Source organism: Myiozetetes cayanensis, unplaced genomic scaffold (assembly GCF_022539395.1).
Source record: "Myiozetetes cayanensis isolate MyiCay16 unplaced genomic scaffold, myiCay2020 scf12, whole genome shotgun sequence".
Lineage (NCBI taxonomy): Eukaryota > Metazoa > Chordata > Aves > Passeriformes > Tyrannidae > Myiozetetes > Myiozetetes cayanensis.
The window spans coordinates 18,831,323-18,854,765 of NW_026086826.1; the positions used below are offsets into that span (position 1 = coordinate 18,831,323).

The following is a 23,443-nucleotide window of genomic DNA, read 5'->3' on the forward strand; positions in this document are numbered from 1 at the left end:
GCCCGGCCCGGGCGGGGCTCGCTGCCGCCGCGGCCCTGGGAACGGAGCGGGCGGGGCTCGGCTGCAGCCGGAGCCTTTGCGGGACGGGACCGGCGCCCGGAAGCCCCGGAGCTGAGGGAGCCGGGCCGGCGGCGAGGGGCGAGCGGGCCCGGCGGGCGCAGGTGGGAGCAGAGCCCGGCCAGGGCCGCCCCGCGGGGAGCGGGGCCGGGCGGGAGGCAGCGAGCCGGGGGAGGCCTGTGCTGCGGGAGGGAGACGCGTTCGGGGCCGGTGGATGGGGCGGGAAGCGGGTCTGTAGGAGCGGGCTGGGGAGGGGAAGGGTGGGATCGGAGAGGCGCTGAGAGAAATGTGTGGGCACGGAGCGGTTCGGGGCAGAGGGAGGGAGGGAGGGAGGGTGGAGGTGAAGTCGCTGCGGGGAGCCGGCGGTGTGTGAAGTTGGGCAGGGCGCGGAGCTGCCGAGCCTGGGGCTCAGGGCGCTGCTGGGGCTCTGCTCAGAAGATGCTCAGTGATGCAGAGCGGCGTGTAAAGTTATCAGAAATGCACACTTTACAAGTATTTGCGTGGTATCACGATTTCACACCAGGTTTTTGAAATGAGAAACGCTCTAGCAGTACAGCGCTTGTGGATTAAGTCAGAAACCCAGAGGATGCAGAGATAATGAATGTAATAATGCATATTATGGAATAAACTGGAAGGTAAAAGATAAATGCCAGAAGGTACGGCAAGTTGTTTCATTTTATTGAATCCTATAAATTGTGTTTTAAATCAGAGCGAGGAAGACTTAGATTCCAGAGAAAGCTTTTAAAGGAATGATTGGGTGGAGAAGACTGACACAGCTTTCAGCAATGGAGGGCTGTGTTATTTGGGACATAAAGAACATACACAACAAACTTTCCTAAAACTGAGAACCACAGTAGGAAGTTTATTTGTCAGGCAGCCTCTACACAGAAGGGTTGGGATCTAAGACAACGTTTACTTTTCAACAAACGTGCAGAATGACAAAATGGGTCTTAGAATGAACATTAGGTGATGAACTGGGGGGTTGCCTTTCTCCATGGGCACTGCATTTGGCTCACCTGAACTCTGTGTGAGCTCTGAGGTCTGCAGGTGAGTGTGAGGGAGGTGACAGTTGTGGAGGAAGTGATTCAGAATAACCTCTTCCTTTAGAAACTGAAGCTTAATATTCCCTTGAACATTGTTAGGCATTGTGAGAACTCGTGATTTAAAATCACATGTGGGATAAGGATCCATTGGTTTGGGGATGTGTGATGTTCTTGTTTGTAGAAGTAGTATGTGTGGCAAAAATACTGATTTTGGGAAAGGCTGGTTGTAGTAAGTAGAAATTCGCTTTCTTTAGAGTGATGTATTGTTAGGAGTGACTCTGCCTGCCTACACAGCCTAATTCCTTGTGCAAGTTACACTGTTGTTTGCAGTAACAGGAAAAAGGCAGGGATCATCTGGCCCAAGCACCTATGGAATTCAGGTCACCTGTGTCTGCTTAAAACAGTTCCAGATTTGTCAGTGTTAAGTGAGGACAACACATCCTTGATCTTTGGGACAGGCTTGCTAGACACAGCGATTCCTCCTATATTATTCTTGAGTTGCCTGTGACCTGGGCTCATTCTTCACGAGTTGCTTCAGTTCACACCAAAAGCCTGCAGCTTGCACAGGCTGCGGGCCTTGGCTGGAGCTCAGAAGGCTGCACAGCTGGATCACATCAATGGAGGGTGTCTCTAGAGGGGAGGAGAGGTTCTTAAGATCTGTACTGCTTAGGATCTAGCATGATAATGTCAGATGGTTCGGAGTTCAGGATTTTTCCACTGGGGTTTTGAACCTTGTCTTCTATTTATACCCCTTATACACTGTTCAGCTGTCTAATTGTATTTGCAATTGCTAGCTTTCTGCAGTGTCTACAGATTTATTTTCACTGTAGTATCTAGTTTGTGTTACTCTGCTCCAAGTAGGTCACCTTGGCTGAGGGTACCTGTGTTGCCTTGAGCACCCAGACTTGATTTGTGATTCATAAACGGCACAAGCGTAAGCTGTGGCTGAACCCCAGCTGGACTCAGTGTTCAGTCTCCCTGCACCTTATATCAAGCTCTTTCGTTGGCTTAATACATCTGCAGGAGTTGCATTCAAGCAGTCCTTCAGTTCATGGCATTGCCCTCCTGCTGGAGGAGGGATGGGCATTTGAACTAAAACTGAGAACTGAACATGTCCTTTCTCACAGAGTCTGGATGTGACTGTGGGATCTGTCTATACTGTGATCTATACAATGAACGCAGTGTGTGTACTGTGTGAATCAGTGAGAGGCACTTCAGGCAGGTTGTATCAAATTTCTGTGCTGGCAGGCAGAGTTTGCTTAATGACTGCTGTGTCAATATAAAACTGTTGCTCTACGGTGCAGAGTTGAAGGCTGCTTCTTACAAGAAATTCTGGTGTTAACATTTAGCTCAGTGAGGGCCTGAATGTCCTGAACGCTGAATATTTATACTCACTATGTCATTTGTAAAATGTTCATCAAACCAAATTCTCATCAGAAAAAAAATATCTGAACTTTGGCTTCTTAGGTTTGGTGTAAAGGATAAAGGGGGTGGGCCTAAAGAGCACTTAGCCACAAATCTCACATTTAAGATTCACAATGCCCAACTCCTCCTGTCTGATACGTAGATTAGAATGGTGATTTTTTTTTCCTGTGAAAGAAGGAAACAAACAAACAAACAGAAAACCTTTGTGAGATCATAAAAAAACTCAGTGAAGTTCCCTTTCTTTTAGGTTGTCTGTCAACCTGTAAGAAAACCTTACCCGATTCCCAAGCAATTTATAGCATTCTCAGAAATTGGACTTTAGTTAATAGATAATATGTAATTGCATTCCTTTTGTTAGACTTGGCAATGAGGGAATTTCCTGGTTGAGTGATAGGCCACTGAATCACTGATACAGCCTCCACTATCTTTGTAAAAAGCTGAGGTTTTGGAGCAAAGTTTAAAAGAAATCGTTGGTTGATCTTTAACAGTTACCCTTTAATGTGTAACTGCTCTGTGCTTAAGTGCACTTGCCAGTTCTAAAAAGCATCTGCATGATTTAAAAATGGCCAAGTGTTGTGATTTAACCCCAGCTGGCAATTAAGCCCCACACAGCCACTGGCTCCCTCCCCACAGTGGGATGGGGGAGAGAATCGAAAGGGTAAAAGCGAGAAAGCTTGTGGGTTGAGACAAAGACAGCTTAGTAGGTAAAGCAAAATCCACACATGCAAGCAGAGCAAACCAAAGAATTCATTCACCACATCCCATGGGCAGGCAGGTGTTCAGCCACCTCCAGGAAAGCCGGGCTCTGTCGCGTGTAACGGTGCCTTGGGAAGACAAACGCCGTCACTCCGAACATCCCCTCCTTCCTTCTTCTTCCCCCAGCTTTATATGCTGAGTAGGTTCCATATGGTGTGGGATATCCTGTGGGTCACTTGGGGTCAGCTGTGCTGGCTCTGTCCCCTCCCAACTCCCTGTGCACTCCCAGCCTCCTCACTGGTGGGGTGGGAAGCAGGAAAATGTAAGCACTGCTCAGCAATAGCGAGAGCATCCTTGTGTTACCAGCACTTTCCAGCACAAACCCCAAACACAGCCCCATACCAGCCACTGTGAGGAAAATGAACTCTACCCCAGCCGAAAGCAGCACACTGAGATAGGGCTGTGGCGAGAGAGATGACGTTGCAGGAGCAAGGTCCACCACTCATCTACTGTGTTGTGCTTGATATCCGTGTCGTGAACATTATTTGAATGTAGTTATGTTTTTAATTTGTTTTCACCAGTTAAAAATATTTTTTATGTCAGTGGAAAAATCAGAAATACTACCTGAAGGAAAACTTCATGTGAACAAATCTTTGTTCCTCAGTATCTGCTAGAAGAGTAAGGAAAAAAGTTTAGGATTTGCTTTTAGCAACGCTTCTGAAGAAGTGTACAAGCTGTAAGAGAAGCATAGCTGTTTTATTTTTTTCAGAGTGTACTTAATACACTTTATAATGTATTCAGGAAGAAGAATGGGTAACAAACTGGAAAACAAAAGAAAGAGCAAGGTAAGTTTTAAAATAAGAAAGTGAGTTGCAGTGATTTAGTTGGGAAGTGCCATGTATTTGGGGATATTTGGGCTGATAATTATAGATAGCTTATGGGAGGGAACAAAGAAGAAACCTGTCTCCAGTATAAGGAAAATGGAAAACATAATAGTGACATTTTAAAGTGAGAAATACAAGGTTTAATATTATTGGAAATGTTTATAACATGGTTTATTGAGATTACACAGACATGGCAGATTATATCTTGTGGGGGTGAGGGGAGAAAGAAATGCACTGTTGAATGATAGCAGAACAAACTTGGCAGTTAAAATATTCATATGTATGTAAAATCTACTTCAGAACCCAGTTCAGCGGCTCTTGACTAGTTTTGGAAAGGTCTGTGCAGCCTCAGTACCATCTGGGACATTTATCATAGAATCAAAGAGTGGTTTGGGTTGGAAGGAACCTTAAAGATCATCTGGTTCCAACTCCCCTGCCATGGGCAGGGACATCTTCCACTAGACCAGGCTGCTCAGAGCCCCGTCCAGCCTGGCCTTGAACACTTACAGTGACAGAGTTGCTGCAGTTCTCTGGGCAGCCTGTTCATGGACTGCCCCAGCCCATGGCCAGGACCTTGCACATGGCCTCTTGAACTTCATGACGTTCCTTCCACCCATTTATTGTCCATCCATATATTTTTAGTATTAGATACTACTTTTGGTTAAAAGAAGGCTGGTTCCAACAGACGGAATATTTATGGAATAGAACTTTCCTCTGAGGGTTGTAGTTGTGTTGCAGAGAGTGACATTGTTGCTTGTTAGTTAGAGTTACTTGTGTGTTATCCAGCACAGGAAACAGGGCAGTGCATGTGCAAAAGCACAGAAGTCTTATAAAAATAGGTTCTTCAGGTTCTGTGGGTCAGCTCTTGCTCCACCTTGCAGTTGTGCTTTTCCTTTGTTGACAGCTTATGGTATTTGTACAGGTGTAGCATCAGCAGTGGGCTCACATTCCATTGGAGAAATATGAGAATGCAATCCTGTTCCTTTAATCTGCTGATTTCAAAGCAAATGCCCAGGAAGTGTGTCCATACCTGTTCCACTGGAATGAAAGAGCCTACTTTGCTTTCCACTCTGGTTTTCCATCCATAAGGCAGACTCAATCAGTGTTTATTTTCTGGCACATCCCTTATGTAGAATTTGGTGTACTGGCACACAGAACTTACGCTTTACCTTTGATGGTTTTAAGAGGCTGGTTGTCTGCTTCTGTTTGGTTTTGTTTTTTAAATAATATACAAATACCTTTTGTTTGAGTTAAGCAATGTTAAATTGATTAATCATAAAATAGAATAAGAGCTAGGAATAATAACTTCTGTAACTTGGCTTTTTACTCTAAAAGACTGTCAACAGTGAAAACATTTCACAACTAGGCTGGAAGGAATTTAATTCACATAATGCCATCACTGTGAAGACTAGAAACATAATAGTAATTAGTATATTTTTCTTTTTTAACTTTAACTTTCCTTGTGACAGAGCTGGCAGGAGTAAAGAAACAGTTGCCAGTAGAGGTTATTTTCGTGTCAAATCTTTTGGTGAATTTAACCTACCTTTTTGTAATGCAACTTATTGGAATTAATTGTTAATTGATTTTTTGTGTGTGTGTTATTCTGTCATCTACTTCTTAAGATAGTGTTGGGTGCCTAGGGCTTTTTGGATGCTGACTTTTTTTTCAAGTTTTCTTCAGTTCTCTCTTGAAGTTTTAGAAATTTGAGGAAAATTAAATTTAATGAATATAATAAAAGTGAGTCAGCTGCAGTGACTGTAAAAAAAGCTTTTTCATTAACTCAGGCAGAATTAGTAAAATACAATGCAGAATACTGGATAGTTTGGGATACGGAAAGAACTTGCAGTGTAATTGATGCAGGAGGAATGCACAGTCAAATAAATGAAATTTGGGTCATTTGTGTGACCTATCACCCTTTTTATTTATAAAATAATATATAAAATGTACAGCATCCCCACCTTAAAATTTCACTGAGCCTAAAACATGCTAATCAGCTAGATAGTTGATGTTAGACAAAGCTGAGTCTTAACACTTCTGTGTTCACTTTATCTTAGTATGTTTGAATCAGCATGGTGTGAAATTTTGGGAGTGCCTGGATCTGTGGAGTTGCTCCTGCTCTCTTGTTCTAGCAGATGGTGTTAGACCATGCTCCTGGAAGGATCTTGGTAATATGCAGTATAACTTCAACTACCTTTGGAAAATGCCTCAAGATAGTCTCTAGTCTCTGACTTTAACTGACGAGAATTTCAAATAAGTCAGTTTCCTTCCAGAGTTCTCTTTTTTAGTGTTTTTTAGATACCTCAAACTAAAGTAATTCTGTCAGATTTTGAGTCCTCCTACAAACTCAAGAATAGGATCAGTTCATAGAGATAGAATAATCCTTAATTTTGCACAGGATTTTGCAGTGCTAGATAGTTAGCAGCTGAGAAACTCAGAAGTTTATACCATCTGTTCTTTAAAAGACAAAATCTTAAGAAAAGTCTTGTAATCTCTTTAGTAAACCGTGATTATTATCAGCAGGTATTGTTGTTGAATGGAGGGAAGAAAATAAAAACATATATGGTATCTTTGCTGTTCATTAAGTCGTATTGATTATGTTCCTTTTGGTCTAATTTCATCTGCAAACATTAGAATTACTGGTATTTAAGGAGGAAAAATGTAGGGATAATATAAAAATAAAATTAAAATACTAAATTTTAGTCTGTGTTGGAGATACTACAAAGGGAGATGAGAACCTGCAAGTCAAAAATCCATTCATTTTGTCTGAATGAATGAATGAGATGGAAATATGTGATTTTCCACTTTAAAAAAATCTACTTCCTTTGAAGGGATATTTTTCAGGCATTGCGTAGTATGGTACTTTGAGCTGAAGGTATTACTTCCTGTATAGACTGTTTTGCTTTGTTTTCTTTTCTGAGTCTATAAAACCTTTCCAGGGTCCTTTTTGTTTGTACTTCTAAGGAAAACAACTCTTTGTGGTATCCATCTGTATTTTATCCACCTGTGTGTTTGTGTTCTGAAGTCGAACTCTGTGTGGCCGTAAATCCCATCTTGGCTTCCTGCATAATGACTCCTGTATGGCCCTGCCTTCCTGTGGCTGTAGGGTGTGTCTCCATGGTACACTGAATAAATGACACACAGGCAGCTGACTTTTTTATTCACCTGGACTAATAGAAGCAAAGAGTAATGAGCCTTGCCCCTGAGGTAACAGATGTGTTAGGCTGCATTACAGTCAACGAGCTCAGGTCCTTGCAGGCTGTAAGGTACAGTTCAAAAGGCACCGAGTTAATGGGACCCCTCAACTTCCAGTATTTGAATTAGCAAACCTAAATCTGAGTTTTCAAACAGATGCACCCTGCAGAGTACTGAGTAGTGCGTCCAAAGCCCAGTAAGAAATCTGTATTGTAACTGTACAGGAAACGCTTTGGGAACTTTAATTTCATTATTGGCTTGAAACAATCAACATGTGGGCTGTTATTAAGACAACGGTTCATTTATTCTGTGCCTGCACAAGCTGTTGCTGTGAGGGGAGCAGGAGCTCATGGCTACCAGCGAGCAACTACACCTCTGGCAGTAATCTGTTAATCTAAAGCTGCTGTGAAACTGCAGTTGAAGACAGCTCAGCTCTTTGGAGTTCAATACTTGGCTCTTTCTCTGGATCCAGTTCCCTGTTTGCACAGAGTTCTATGATGTGATAAGCAGCTCTTTTAAAGGGAGCAGGAAAGCTGATAAGATGTTGTGTGTGCTTAGTAGAGGGTGGTTATATCATTGGCATACATTTCAGGACTCTGTAGTTCCTGCTCTGTGAACCAGCTTGAAAGTACAGTGGGAAACTTCACACCCTTGTTCTCTACAAGCCTGTCTCGTTGACCACTGACTTTTAACAAATATCCTTATTTCAACTGTCCCACTGGACACATTTTGTGTGAATGTTTGAAACCCTGAAACTGCTTTAGTGAGTTACGGTAAAGAAATGTTTCCTGCTACTGGCACCTTTTTGAGACACACTGTCCGGGGAAAGTTCCCTTTTTTGTCATGATTACTAAGGAAGACAAGGCTGTAGTTGAAGATAATATGGTGGTATGTATTCCTCACGGCTTTGCTGATGGGCTTATCAAACTGTTATGCTTTTTGTTATGTTTTCATGCTGATTACTTTGGTACTTGCTCATCAAACAGCGTACTAGTGATTTACTTATTAAAATTACATTTTAAGCTGCTTCATAAATAGATGGTTGTATTTCAGTAAGAAATTATTGTGAACATTATTTTTAATATTGTGACCTGTTTTGAAGGTTAAGGAATTTTTGATATCTAATAAATTTGAATGTTTGTAAAACCCTTTGTCATTTCACAGGCTCACAGAATGCAGAAATTTGGGTCCAAGTCAGGAAAGATGTGTGTTCTCATTATCTGTATTTTGTTCAGAAGCATTTTGAAAACTGAAACCCAAAAAGTTTAAAAACTTATTTATCTGTAGGAGTGCTTTCATGAAAATCAGTGTTGTTCATCTTAGCAATATATTGCTCTTTGTGTTTCTTGTTTGTCAGGTCTCAATACTAAAAAACGAGGTAAATGGAAAAGGTGAAAGCAGTTGTTTAAGTTGGCTCACATAAATGTCGGTTTTCTCTAGTATCATAGCCAGGCCTTTTAGTGAAATTAGTGAAAGTTCTGTATCTTCTCTCAGTGGATTTTTTTTCTTTCGCTTGTTCTCTATCTTATCTATGTTGCTGGTATTTCCCTGTAGAGTATGATTTCTGAGCTTGCATGTCCCCTCTTCATCCCTTTATAGAAACTGTTCTTCTGTTTCTCCTTCTTGTTCTTAACTGTAGCAAATTTATTCTTCAAAGTTGTTGTTCATCGATTAACAAATCATCTCTGTTTTGTTGTTGAAGATGCTTATTCCGCAGTTAACACCCTCATGTAAAGGATTATTCCACTAGAACCAGTGGAAAACATCAGCGAATCTTAAATATTGTCTGCAGCTTTCTTCTTGATACTTTATATTTCTGTCTGATTTATATTGTTCAGTGCAATTGCATCTTTAGTATTTGTTTTTTAAGGAGTTAAAGGATATTATTGTTCATACCAAAGTATCTCCTATTAAGATTCCTTAAAGGAACCTTGTGTATTTCTTCTTCAGTTTCTGCATCCTGACATCTTTTTTTTCTTTCTTTGCCAGTAGGCTTTTACACATATTTTTTGCAACCACGTGATTCTTGAGATAAACAATTTTATCGTGTAGGATACAAGTATGTACTTCATATCTTTGTGGCTGTTAGCAATTCTCACCTCTTTGCAGGTTACTGCAGTGTCTCCTGAGTGTCCATGACATGTAGGTAATAATTTGACTTGGAATACATGACCGGAGAAAATCCATAAATGCTTAGAGACAAGATACAGGCAAGTCAGAAACATTTGAAAAGTAGAGCTCTCCAAATGTCTGTAACTATAGCAATGAAATGCATCTTGAGCTAGAGAAATGCAGTCAGCAAGAAACGGCTTCAGATCCAGCTACAAATATTTACAGGTAGCAGTATGTTCTTCATCAGCGTGTACAAAGTTAGATAGTTAATGAGCCAGAAACTGTGTGCCTGTAGGTGTGGGACATGCACAGGGACAGCTCTGGCATGTGCATCCAATAAATGTGCCATCTCTAAGCTTCTAAAACTGAGAACTACATTCGTTGTCTTGTTACTGGTTTTTTTTTTTTGCTTGAAAACATATTTGTTAACTTCTATTTACTGACTTGATTTTACTTTGGCATTATAAAAAACCGCTCTGTTTTTGAGTAAGTGGGCAGTGAAGGCAGTAGTAGTTATCTTTTTATAGAAAGCATTTGTTTTTGTGCATATGGAAGTTCTTCTTAATATGAAGAAAATTATGTGATATTCTGAGCAGCACTGAGCTTTTTTAAAATTTCCTTGCAATATATTGTGCTTGTAAAATGAACATTACTGTCTCTAATATTAGACTCCTGCACTAAGTTAATGCTTTAATTGGTGACAAATTGCAAGAAAAACTGAATTCCAACTTGGTGGAAGTTCATGATAGACATGAAGATGATGCAGCTTTACTAAGAGAAGCTTTGTGGTGGTCAGTGCAGTATGAGAAAGGAGGTGCAGTCACCTGGTCATTTGTATTCGACTGATGTTTTTCTGAGCAGGATAATCAGCAGGGCAGGTTTGGTGCTGTCTGCCCTGCAGCTCCTCCATCACGTCTTCCTATCCAGCCCTGCTTTCCCACAACTCTCCCTTTCGCTCCTCCTCAGCCGTACCTCCCATTTCCATGTGAAGCAGCCCAGCCCTCGCCCCGGGTTGTGCTGGCGCGGTGCCCTCTGGCCTGGCAGGCTTTGGAGCAGGGAAGAGAGAAGATCCCTTCGCTCTGGGAGCGGCCCATGGCAGCAGGGCATTCTGCTGTACCACACTGTGGGCCTTTTGCACCTTGAAAATACCTCCTGAGCCTTCACCTACACAAAGAAATCCGCACTTCAGATCCGTGAAACTTGGGAGTGAAACCAGTCAGTGGAAAGCTAATTATCAGCTAATACTTCTTATTTTCCTTTTTATTTTTATTACAGATAAAAAATATTCAATTTCATTTCTCTGTTAATTAACACTTCTCCTAATATTCTGATATATCTCCCCATTTGCATTCATGTCTTTGAAAAACACTGTTAAAGTGATAATCTCCTTTTGCTTTTTAAATATCAGATTTGTGTTTTCCTTTGACTGAGCTCCCTGGACAACTTTTTAAAATATGCTTATTCCCAGTACCTACAATATTATCATTGGGTTTGTTTTTTTATTCTGTTTCAGAAAGAAAAAACTCAAGAAATGTCTGCCAATTTAAAGTACCTTTCCTTGGGTATCCTGGTTTTTCAGACCACAAGTTTAGTCTTGACCATGCGTTATTCTCGGACACTGAAAGAAGAAGGACCCCGTTACTTATCCTCTACTGCAGTAGTTATTGCTGAACTTCTGAAGATTTTGGCCTGTGTTCTGTTGGTCTACAAAGACAGCAGTATGTGTCAAATTTTGCACCAAGTAATTTTCCTAATCAATATGCTGTATTGTAGTGGCAACTGCAAAGCAGCCATGTGAGTACAGGCGTACAACAAAGCATTTCCCTTCTCCTTGTGTAAGAAATAGTCTTGGAAAGATATTAATCACACTGTGTATTTGCTGGAGAAAGTTCTTTTTAAAGGATGTGGGCACTGAGGAGTGCAAGAATAAATTTTCTGCCAACAACTCGAAGTTTGTGTTTGCTCAGGCTTTTTAAGAAATCCAAATGTAGAAGCAGGAAAAAATGAAAAGCTTTAAGTGTGTCCAAAGCACGAATGATAATTTAGAGGCCCATAATAAACAGCAGATGAAGGAGGAGGAGGAAGCAATTTCATTGTTTTCAGGAAGAATCACGGTTTTAAGCTCAAAAGAAGTGTATTCAGATTCACTCTGTTTCTTGTTTTGTACATTTTAAGCTTGGTTTATCTTGTTCCTGGCACAGATATTTGATTTTCAACAGCTTAAAAATATTGTTGTATATGTATAAATATAGATGACACTCTAGGGTTGTAAATATGTACTTTTTAGGTGATATCCTTTGATGTATCATCTTCAAATACTGATATGGTTTCAATAAGATTTATTCAAAGTCTTTTGAATAATTGTTTTAGTTCTGATATTCCAGTCTTTGGGAAGACACTTGCAGCCATTTTTCCTTACAAATACAAGACTTGTGAACATCAAACAAACATAGATAGTATTTTGAGGTCTTGATATAGTGATAGCTGTAAAAAGGGGCAACCATTTTGAGAACAGAGCATTGCTATTTCACCTTTTAACCCCTCTCCTTTTAATGAATGTCTATTTCTTTTATTGTTTTTGTGGGTAGAGTGCAATTTACGGACTCTGAACAGAGTGCTGCATGATGAAATCCTTAATAAACCCATGGAAACTCTTAAACTTGCTATTCCTTCGGGAATTTACACTCTTCAGAACAACTTGCTGTATGTAGCATTGTCAAACCTAGATGCAGCCACATACCAGGTATTGTATATTTGGAATTCTCTGCAAATTTAACAAAAAAAAAAAAATCCCATGAATTATGCAGTAGTAACAGCTTTTGGTTCTTCTAGGTTACGTACCAACTGAAAATTCTCACCACAGCATTGTTTTCTGTGTCCATGTTGAGCAAGAAATTGGGTGTATACCAGTGGCTGTCATTAGTAATATTGATGACAGGAGTGGCATTTGTACAGGTAAATGTTAGCAAGTGGCTTGTGCTCTTTTAATGTGTTTATTCAAGGAACTTGGATTTCTATACTGATTATACAGCTTTCTGATTCCACCAGCTGCACACGAGCACCAGAGTGTAGTCAGGAACTGCGAATCACACCTGGCCAGGTCTGGAGGACACCAGAAATGGGTCAAAGGCAGAAGATAACACCTCTTTTGCAACCCAGTGCTCTACTGTAGAATGTGACAGGGCCTCTGGAGCAACCTGCAAGTAATAATGATAGCAATGTTTGTTAGCATGTGTCTTCAGACATTAGGAATTCACAGATCATCTCTGCCAGGACAGGCCAGGCTCACTTTGTCATAGGGTTGGTAAATTTACTTGAACTATTTCAAAAGGCAGAACTGGCCTCAGGTCTAAATAGTGCAGGCACCAGAGTTTGTAGTTTTCAGAGGGCAGTATAATGGCATGAGAGACTATTCTAAGAATTTTTAGCAGATTTCAGCATATCCTAGAAATTTTTATTTTTAAACTTGAGGATTTGAAAGAAGATATGATGATGAAATTCAGTAATTAAAAATGAGAGCAAAGTATTCTGACAGTATTTAATGGACTCCTCAGTATGTTTTTGCCTGTGGTATTGCATTTTATTCAGTTGGCATTAGACACATTGCAGGATTTAACTAGTCTGCATAATCACTGAAGAGGGGCACATGCAAAAGACAGTTCACCCCATCCTAAAGACAGCTGGTGTAAGTAGTTTTCTATCTGTACCCCTGTTTATAACCAACTGTTGGGTGGCACAAGTTGGTGGCTGTGAATGACCACGATAAGTCACACCGGGATTCAGAAACAGTTCTGGCTTGTAAGACATAAATCCTGCACCTGTTTAAATTCACCTGTTTAAATTCAGGCACAATTTTACTCCTTACATGTACATAGAAGGAAAAATTGTAGCTTTGCAGGCCTCTAAAAGTATTTATGGTGCAAAATGCCAAATTTGACAAGCACGTGACTGTCTGTGTTGAGTAGCTGTTACTGTTGCTAGAAAACAAGTATGCATTTTATAGATGCTCATGACTGGCTTTAACCAGTGAATTTTGTATAACTGTTTTTGCATCCAGTGGCCTTCAGACTCTCAAGCAACACCTGCTAAGGAGCATTCAGCGGGGTCGCAGTTTGTGGGGCTGATCGCAGTGCTCATAGCCTGCTTTTCGAGTGGATTTGCTGGGGTTTATTTTGAGAAAATTTTAAAGGAAACTAAGCAGTCTGTGTGGATCAGAAACATTCAGCTTGGTAAGTTTATTTTTAATTATCTGTTTAAGATACTACATTCTGAAGAATTAAGATAAATGTGCAAAATTTGTGTATATATAAAAAGTACCACATTTTAGTGTGCTGCGTAAATACTATTTTAAAACCAAAAGTATAAACTCTGCTAGATAGAATTCTAGCACTTACTTTCTAATCTCAACCTAAGTTCGTAATTTAATTTTTTAATAGAGTATCTGAAAGTTTGTACAGAATCTGTCAATTGAATTTGTGTTTTAAAATTTTATAAAGGATATTATTATATGCAGGATTCTGGGTATCCTCTGTGTTTAAAAAGATTGTCTTCACTAATTCAGAAGATCTGATAAACACAGATAGTAATCATTTTTCCAAACAAAGCAAAACTACTTTGTTTGTGGATAAAGTTGAGGTAGTGAATTATAATTATTTCAGTACAAAGGTCAGTTTGTTTTAGTTGTCTGTATAATCACTGGAGAGAGGCATTTGCAAAAGACAGTTCATCTTAACTATTTTAATGCCCTTACCTATTATGCACCTGTTAGTAAGAAAATACCTTCTATTTCCAAAGTAGTTCTGGGTCTTCTAGACCCAAGATGTTAATGACAGCAGAAATGATCTGTGTTCCTGAATGAGTTTTCCCTCACCTCAAAGCAATCTCGTCCAGTTTATGGGGTTTGAAATGTGAAGTTCAGTAGAATATGTTTACTATTGAAATTGTTTTCCGTTCAAAAATAAAATTTTTCCCTTTTGATAGAAGAACACTGGACTCACCAAATTACAAACTTATTAGTCTAATCTCAACTTCTTCTTTTGACATTAAGTATCTACTAGAAAATATTCACCGTGTTTGAGACTGGTTCAGGAGAATCTCACTGTGAAGATCCTGGTCTGAACTGGCAAACTGCTGATTGCGGCTCTTGCTGTGCCAGAGGCCCTCTCCTCCACTAAATGTTCTCCCTGTTTTTCTCTTCAGGTTGTGGTGTGACTTCAGCCTTCAGTCATAACTTGTTTCAGGGAAACTGAAATTGTGTTTAAGTGAATTTTGCTATATGCCATAAACAAAAATCACACTGTTCCAGTAGAGAGCAATGGAAAATCAGTATATAAGGATATCCTAATGGAAACAGTCAAGCCTTGTTATTAGTGTGGAGAACAGCTTTTGAAAGAGAATAGCAAAGCAATTGCATTTGGATGGGATGATATTGCGAGTGGCAGTCCAGTTTGAAAAGCAGAAATGCATGAGCAGCCCCTGAGGGTAGGGAAGCCTGTTTGCACATTTTTCTCATGAAGCTTTTAAATCAATTTTGTACTTTCAGGATTTTTTGGTAGCATATTTGGACTGATGGGCGTATACATTTATGATGGAGAACAATTGTCAAAGAATGGATTTTTTCAAGGATACAATAAACTCACTTGGGTGGTTGTTGTTCTGCAGGTGAGATATCTTTGTATCCCATGTTTCTGTGAAGGCACTTAGGGATTTACTCTTCTATAAATGACTGGGGAAACTAAGGGGTGTCATTGAAGCTACTGAGAATTCTATAGTCAAAAGTCTGATCTATCACTATTAGAATAAACCTCTAAATGAAAACCTGGAAAATATATAGCAAGTATATGATTAAGTATTTTGCAACTTGAAAGCATGTAAGCATTACTTATTTTGTGATGTTTAAAATACATATATATATGCCCTTCCTTCTGTGGCTAAAAATGTATAGTACAAGCATTTCCGCTCATTAATGGTGGCAATATCAACAATTTCTTTAATGGGGAAAGAGCTACTCCTCCAATATTTATTTTTCAGCAGTGCATATCCATAATATTATTAAATAAATTTATTGCTCCTAAACATAGACAAAAGCTCTCCCTAAAGCAAATGCATGGTGTTAAAATAGATGCTGTCTGTCAAATTACCAGTTTGTGAATCCAAACCTCACTATTTTTTCAGGCACTTGGAGGGCTGGTAATTGCTGCTGTTATAAAATATGCAGACAACATTTTAAAAGGATTTGCAACTTCTCTCTCTATTATACTGTCAACACTGATCTCCTATTTCTGGCTGCAAGATTTTGTCCCTACAAGGTAAGAATTATTTTCCATGTATGCTGGGAAAAAAAAAACCCAACAGCCCAGGCCACACTTTCCGAATGTTCAGGTACCACTTGCACATCGCAGTTTGGTTTCGTACCATAACCAGTAGTTAGTTTGTTCTGCCCGGTTGTCCGGATGCCGTTTCCAGCGGGGTCAGGAGCCCGTGGCTGGCGGATCCCGGCGGTGTGGGCGCTCCGTGCGGGCCGTTCCCGGTCTGTCCCTTCCCTTTCCCGCATCCCGCACATCCCGCGCATCCCGCAGGGCGGGCGCTGCGCCCGGGGCGCCCCCTGGCGGCGGCGCGTGGCACAGGGGGGTCACCGCTCCGCGTGTCCCCGACGGGCCGGGCACAGGGACAGGGACAGGGACAGGGACAGCTCCTCCCGCACCGCCTGGCATCCTTCTCACCAGTCTCTGACAGAGCTAACCGCAGTCACGCACCCGTGGAAGTCACACTGCAGCACTGGGATGCCCGAGGGCACGCAGAACCCCGAAGGCAGAGCCTGTTGTAAATGCCACACTGTATTTAGTAGGGAAAACAGCCAAGAAGGAAAGGGCTTGCTGTGTGCTTCCAGGGTCGGGACACTGAGTCCTGATATTCTGTGAGTGAGATTTGGTGAGTGGTTCTGTGCACCTCGGGTTTTGTACATGGGTGGGTTCAGAGCAGTGCTTGTCTTGGCAGTGCATGTTAATATATGGAGTGCAGAAGTAATAATCCCACTTCCAGATATATATTAGAATTTTGCTTATAACTGACAAACACTCCTCCCATATGTTACACATACTCATAGCATAAAAATATTTTAAATAATATTTACAACTGTTGTATGTGGCACAAGGAAACATGCTTTTATTAAAACTATGTAAGTGCAATACTGTGGTTCCTTCTAACCTTACCCATTCTGTGATCCTGCAATATTACCAGGGCCTTACTTAAACATTCCAAAACGGAAGCAGAGTGACTATTTAGGCTTAAAAAGTGGAAGACGTTAAACTTAGATGATAAGCAGCTTGTATTTGTGCCATTAAAATGAGTGTACAGAGTGGTTTAAGAATTTCTGTGTACTCAAATGGAAACTTAATAAGTAACTTAACAGCTTCAGCAAACATGTTGAAAGGGAAACAGTGGTAAATAATTAGATTAAATAGAGCCACGTAGCAGCATGGAGAACTTGAAGCCATCCCATTTAATAAAACTTGGTCAACTTGAGTTAATCAAACTTAATCTTTAGTACGTTGCTTATGCTAACTGACTATATTTGATCTGAAACTGCATACTTGTTTCTGTCATGTCAACAAACACTTTTGATTGGAGTAATAGATGTAAAGTACTTAAATGCTTGAATGTGTTACAATGGTCCATGCCCAGAAATAGGGGAACTGTGTTCTCTGAAGGACTGTCATGTCATGTGCCACAGTTTTCTTAGCATTTGGTTCAGAAGATCAAATTGTCAACATTGTCACATCTTTATGAGAAGGTTCTTTTCTAAAATTTGTACTGATCATCTCTGGGCTTTGGATATTTTGTTTCAGACTTGTAACTATCAAAACAACTTGAAAGGCCCATATGACACAATACAAAAGATGCCTTTATTATCTTTTCCTGACATAAATCTTTATGTATCTGCCAAAAATTAGATTATACTGACTTGCAAACTAGTTCCTGGGCCACAGTAATTTGTTTTGACATAAACTTTAGATTTTAAAGCAAACACAGCTCCAACAGCATGAAGTATGTAAGATGTTAAAAGGGACTGGGTAACCACAGTAGTAGCACTTCAGCTCCTGCTTGCATTTTGCAAACAGCTTTATATAAAAGCTTTAAAAAAAATAAAACCAAAAAGATTGCTTTTGACAATTGTTTCATGAAAGTATAATTTTAATTTTCAGAATATGTCAGCATAGTGATACATTAATTTGTAGTTATAAGTTTCCTATTTCAACAACTTCCTGCATCCTTCCAAAATATGCAAATTATTTTGTTCTTTATAAATTGGACAAAAATAATTTATCTTTCCATTTTCCTCATGAAAAAATGTCCTTTCTTTTGTTTGTATTACATAAATAGATTTGCATCAACTAAAACAAACTTTTTTTCCTGTCCCTGTTCTATTCAGTGTCTTTTTCTTCGGAGCCATCCTTGTAATAGCAGCTACTTTCCTATACGGTTATGATCCCAAACCTGCAGGAAATCCCATTAAGGCATAGCAGACTTCCTCATCAACCTGCTTCTCAAGATCACGCACTGGGGGCCTTGCTAGCAATGGCATGTGGGAAGTGTCATTGTGCACTGCAAGGGAAGGATTACTGCCCTGGAGAAATGCTGATGATAGTTCTGAAAACCAGAGGCTTACAGCTGGATGGTGACACTGATCTGTAACCCACGGGGGGGGAAATGTCAGGGGAATGCCCAGTGCAACTTGCTAATAAAAACTTGAACCAAAAGTTTCCAAGAAACTACAATTAGGAATGTTTACAGCTTTGACAGAGATTGCATCAAAAGAATTTACTGTATTGACTGCTGCAGAAAAATGTCCTATGCACTCTTTGAAAGAGCACATGACAACGTTGTCAGATTGTATGTTTTTGCGATTTGATTATATTTAATCTTAGTAAATGTTTTTAACTGTTTGTCTATTTACGTGTAATGAGCTGAACATCATAGATCTAAAGTGATGGTTCTAATTAGGTATTCCTTATTAAAACTGTGAAAATTGAAGTATGATTGAAAGACACTTTCACAATATCAAATATTTTTATATTTTTAGAAAGCTGATTTAATAACAGAAATCTGTTATTAAATGATAATATTATAATTCTGTTGCTTATATAGAAGTATTGTAAGAATGTTAACATTCTCACCGAGGTACACAAAGGGAGAAATTCAGAGTGAAAGCTGGAAGTCCATGTTGATACTCCAGCCTCCATCAGCCTGTGGTGTTCCAACAGATGGAATAACTCTGGGAACACTGGCTGGAGGTTATGGCACTAACCTGGTGGTATGATTAGGGTTATGATGGGTGCTTGCTCAGATGTAATGTTCATTCTTGTTATTTTTATTGATTATAAATCAACTTTTTGGTAGAACCTTAAAAGTAGTTTTTATGCTTTAAATAGCCTCTGAAGATTTTCTTTAAACCACAATTTAAAAAAAAACCCAACATAATAAACGTTTTAAAGGCATTATTGTTGTCTGTAACAGCTCCATCTGGAGCTATTAAGGTATGGTATCTGTATACTGTACTGTACTTTATTACAGAGGAGTTTTTTAAACAAGTGTTGTTTACTCATGAACTCTCCAGTGCTTTTTCTGTGCATTTCTATGTAATGGCTTACTTAGAGTTTTGGTGAGGTTTTTTTAATTATTATTTTATTCTGGGAGTCCTTGAGCCAACAGACCAAAATGGTTTCTCTGGAGCTATTCAGTCTAGTAGTGGAATTACTTTAATAGGAAACAGTAGGAAAAAGTAATCAAATGTGCAATAGCTAAATGTAAAAGCATGCTATTGGTCTGTTTTAAAAAAAAACTTCACAAAGAGACCTTGATGCAGTTAGATCAATTAGACTGTTATTAACACTTCACTTGAAGTATTTGCATATAGTCAGAAAGACCAAAAAAAATCTGGAACTAATAAACAAATAAGCTGTCTTAAAAATCACTGTTTTTCAGGAGACTGTTCACAATGGATATTAATGTAGTGGCTCTTACCCACGTTACACCTGTGGTGGTATGCATTTATAGAAAAACTTATCAGGAGTCCCTTACCAGTAAAATGGCAAGTGGTAAAAACATCTTAGTTCCCTTGTTTCCCCCGCCTCATGCTCTCTCCTCTGTCTTGTGCTAAAGAAAACATGTTAAAGAGGAAGGTGTTTTAAAATGTTTACTAAAGTACTTCATCCAATTCACAAGGAGATTCTGGAGGAGTGCTCTGAGATTTCTTAATGAAGTGTTGTAAATGGGAAAGGAAGAATTCTACTTATGTCAGTCAAGTAAAAACAGTGGTTTTCTTCTCTTGGGTGTTTTTGTTCTGCCAGGTGTGTTATCAAGGTCTTGTTTGTTTATCATATCAAAGCAAGACATAAAAGAACCGTCAGAGTTACGCCAAGGGCTTGCTGAGCTTGGTGAACTGTGAATCTGTCCCAGCGTGTTGTCATTGCAGGAGCTTTGCTACTTGGCAGTCAAACTGATCTTGTAGTACCCTAAATTGGCATCCTGTGTTAGTATCAAATCTCCTACCTATAGCATTCAGTGGGGCAAAATCTTTGAAAAATTCCGTGTGGTGATTCCTGCCCTGCAGTGCACAGGAGGGGAGATGTGTGCGTGGAACAGCCACTCACAGTGTGCTTGGGGCCAGAGGGAAGTGTTTGTAGTCATATCTGAACTGGAGTTTGGCCTACACAGGGATACTTTTAATCATGAATTGCAGTACTGAAAGGGTTCAGGTGATACAGTTGGTTACTTCCTCCAGGAACGTCTCCAAAAAGGGTAGCAGGTTGAGGACACTTTAAAACCGGTTGTACAGGAAGGGACCAAACAGGCCAAATAATGACCACGTTGCTGGAGCTCTGTTATATGTAACCCAGTTTTAATATTTCAGGTGCACCTGCCAATATTTGTCAGTGAGGATCCATTTATAGGAAAGAACGGCAATGTGTGCTCTTTGCTTTGGAATAGGATGTCGTGCAGCTTTGGAAAACAATGTCTCTGCTGTACTAAGGAACAGTAAATCCTGTCTGTAGGTCAGTGACTCTTCTGTGCTGACAGTCCTATGAAGTAGAAGGACAGATCTTTTCAAACACTTATTGCTGTAAAGGAAAATGAATTTGCATTTTTAACTGTGTTTTCTTGGCCTTTGACAGGGTGAGAACAAAAAAGATTTGAGGAGGGTTTACTGATTTCTGTAACCTTTGCAAACTGGGAGCATATGCACATTTTCTCACTGAGATACTTTTGTATTTGTATTTTATTTTTTTTTAAGCAGTTTTAAGTCTATAACTCATTAACTAACCAAAGAGGCATAAGTAGGACAGAGCATTGGGAAGTAGCGGATGGTGTGCTTTGAGTTTGCCCTAAAACAATCTGTAGGAGTCTGACTTTCCAAAAATAAACTTGTCTTTCTGAACTACTTTTCTGACTTTTAGAGAATGGTTTTGTTTGTTTAGTTGTATATCTAGGAGGCTAACCTATACTTGGCAGAATTTTATTTAAATATTTAAAAAGTTGTAGCTAGGTATTTATTTGCAATAACTTGAATTATGTGATTTTTTTTTTTTTTTAAGACTTGCAGGATGGAAGTACTAGTATTTATTGAATACTTGGATATTTGGTAGTTTTATTTGGGAATCTCTGGGATACATGATAAATTGTCAAATAACAATAAATTTAGAAATGTCTTCAAAGCAAAGTAAATCAGTTCTGTAGTGAAAATCTTGAGTCTAATAAAGTAAAATAAACTTTTTACATTGTATTTCTACACTGTCCACAAGTGCCCAATAATCTTTTTACACAAAGAATGCAGATAATTGTATGGTTCTGTTCAATTTCATTGTTTTATACAAACCATGAGAAAACCTCCTTTTTTGTTAGCTTCAATAAAGAGTAGATTCATGTTCTAGATTCAGCTTCTAAAGGTAACACCTTTGTTTTTTTCTGCAATTTTTAGTAACTATTGTTTTATTTCCCCTCCTCCAAAAAAATCTCATTTTGGTAGCCTGTGCTTGCATTTCATTTGCTCATACAGTCTTCTTAATTTTAGTGGCACGTAATTGTTTTGTGTTCCTAACTTATTTTTATATCTGTTATTCAAGATACTGTCATAGATTCTGTTGAATTGTTTTTGAATTGATAAATGAAACATTGCCTCTCTTCTGATTTTTGTTGTCAGTAACTTTCATATTTTGATATGGTTCCCAGTGGGCCGTGCATGTTGTGTTGTATTTAAGCAATAGTCATCTTCCAATTTTGAACCTGTTGCTCATTTTCTTCCTGGTGACAATGGTTCTTGCTGGATATTGTGTTGAGGATTATTCATTGTTTTCTTATCTGAAATCTATGTTTTGTAAGAATGAGATATTTGTGTATTAGAAGGTAATGTTTATCTGTAACATGGTATTATACCATATATGTGGTAATGTATCGTTACCTAAGGTGGTGTATTACTGTAAGAAAGCCCAAGAAGTGTTTCCTTCCCATTACTTTAATAGATTTTTTCATTTTCAATGCTGATTATTTCCCAGAGGAAGTGACTAGAGAGTTCTGCTCTTTACAGGTAAGCTCATCATATATTTTTAACTATCTAGAATTAAGACATTTTTACTCAAAAAAAAAAAAGCAGGGGAAAATGCAAGAAAACACATGCAATTAGTTATATCTTCTGCTTCAGTGACTGTCTAAATTTCTGTTCAGTTAAATTCTTAACTTTTTCTAATTATTTCTCAGTAGCTGAACTTATTACTCTTTCTAAAAGAAAATAGAATCTGTCCTGAGGTGCCATTCAGCTCTTGTTCGTGAATGTCTGCTACGTGTTTGCATCCAAGAGCAGACATGACAAATTAACTCTTTAACCTTCCATCATCACTCTGACTGTAATTAGCCATATTCATTTCATCAGCAATTTTTAGGTCAGCAAGAATTGCTTATGCTAAGCATATGTTTGTATTTGCTGCCATGAATATCACTTTTTTAGATTTTTTTAACTTTGCTCTTCATTGTCAATATATGAGCCCAAATACAGATCATATATTCAAATGTTGTAGTGAAGTTTTTAAGGTAGTCTTATGTTTTTATATGTTGATGTCCATATTTGTGTATGATTACACTGAATACAGTTCTAATCTATGGTGTTTCCAGGCAGTTTGGAAACTCTTTTTTTTTTTGGTATAACACTGCTGAACCATGGAATGCATCTTACATGACCTAACACAGTCTTTTAAATCCATATTAAGGTAAAATACTGTATTTTTTTTCTTCTGTATGTGTAGATAATGCCACTATAGTAATAAACTGGTTAAAATTAAGCACTGCCTTTATTAGGAATATGATAGAAAACTGTTTGAGAGCTTTGTAAAAGGAGAGGTTTGCCCTATGCGTGTTTTAGCGGAAATAAAATATGTTTAATTAACAGGTACTATTTCAGAATATAATTTTAGCATAATTTTCTATAAAATTCAGGAGGCTGTTGTAACATGTTTGTTAATGGTATCTTTTAACAGCTTACTGAATTTTGTCAGCAATTTAAATTTGACTGAGACATGCTTCTTTTTGACCAATGTCATGACTTCTTGTGAATCACATTCAGGCAGTGTTCTTGTGTCTCTCTCTGTGCTCTTCTGGTCTGAAAATCCAGATATCCTTTGTCCTGGACTGGAGGTGGTAGGGAGTGCCTGGGTGTCAGTATCAACTTACAGTGTGAGATGTGGTTGTAAAACACTGTAATCCTTTCTAGAAGGAGCTATGTATAGCCATCATTTACAATATATCAAAGACCTGAACAGAGTTCACAGGCACATTACTACAGATGATGGATAACATGTTCCTCTGTCCTTTCCAGAGATACATATAATAAAACTGGGTCATTTCTCCAGTAATTTTCAGGGCACTTTATTTCTGTGCATTCCTTCTGTCAGTTTTGCTCTGATCTTATTGTTCAAATGCAATATGACTTAAACTGAAATTTTTAGGCCATTAGGTAACAGCAATTAATTACTCATCAGTTAAACA

The 23,443-nt window shown here is 39.0% G+C and overlaps 1 protein-coding gene across 3 annotated transcripts; it reads left to right on the forward strand.

Annotated features, from left to right (window-relative positions):
- The first annotated feature begins 35 nt into the window (after positions 1-35).
- On the forward strand, positions 36-22,844 carry SLC35A3 (solute carrier family 35 member A3). 3 transcript variants are annotated; one of them, XM_050306894.1, is made up of 8 exons: positions 36-161; positions 10,923-11,127; positions 11,998-12,152; positions 12,242-12,364; positions 13,467-13,638; positions 14,952-15,070; positions 15,584-15,717; positions 17,841-22,844. In XM_050306894.1, exons 2-8 carry the CDS (start codon positions 10,941-10,943, stop codon positions 17,929-17,931), a joined length of 981 nt encoding a protein of 326 aa, XP_050162851.1. In that variant the 5' UTR covers positions 36-161; positions 10,923-10,940; the 3' UTR covers positions 17,932-22,844. The 3 variants fall into 3 exon arrangements, with proteins under 3 accessions (XP_050162851.1, XP_050162852.1, XP_050162850.1); XM_050306895.1 differs by lacking the exon at positions 36-161 and adding an exon at positions 591-713; XM_050306893.1 differs by lacking the exon at positions 36-161 and adding an exon at positions 3,323-4,066.
- Positions 22,845-23,443: the final 599 nt, after the last annotated feature.

Excerpts from the sequence above, each read along its gene's own strand:
- SLC35A3 (XM_050306893.1), top strand. The coding sequence starts at position 4,013 with ATGTATTCAGGAAGAAGAATGGGTAACAAACTGGAAAACAAAAGAAAG. Across the intron at positions 4,067-10,922 it reads AAAACAAAAGAAAGAGCAAG|AAAGAAAAAACTCAAGAAAT; the intron begins GTAAGTTTTAAA and ends ATTCTGTTTCAG. Across the intron at positions 15,718-17,840 it reads CAAGATTTTGTCCCTACAAG|TGTCTTTTTCTTCGGAGCCA; the intron begins GTAAGAATTATT and ends TGTTCTATTCAG.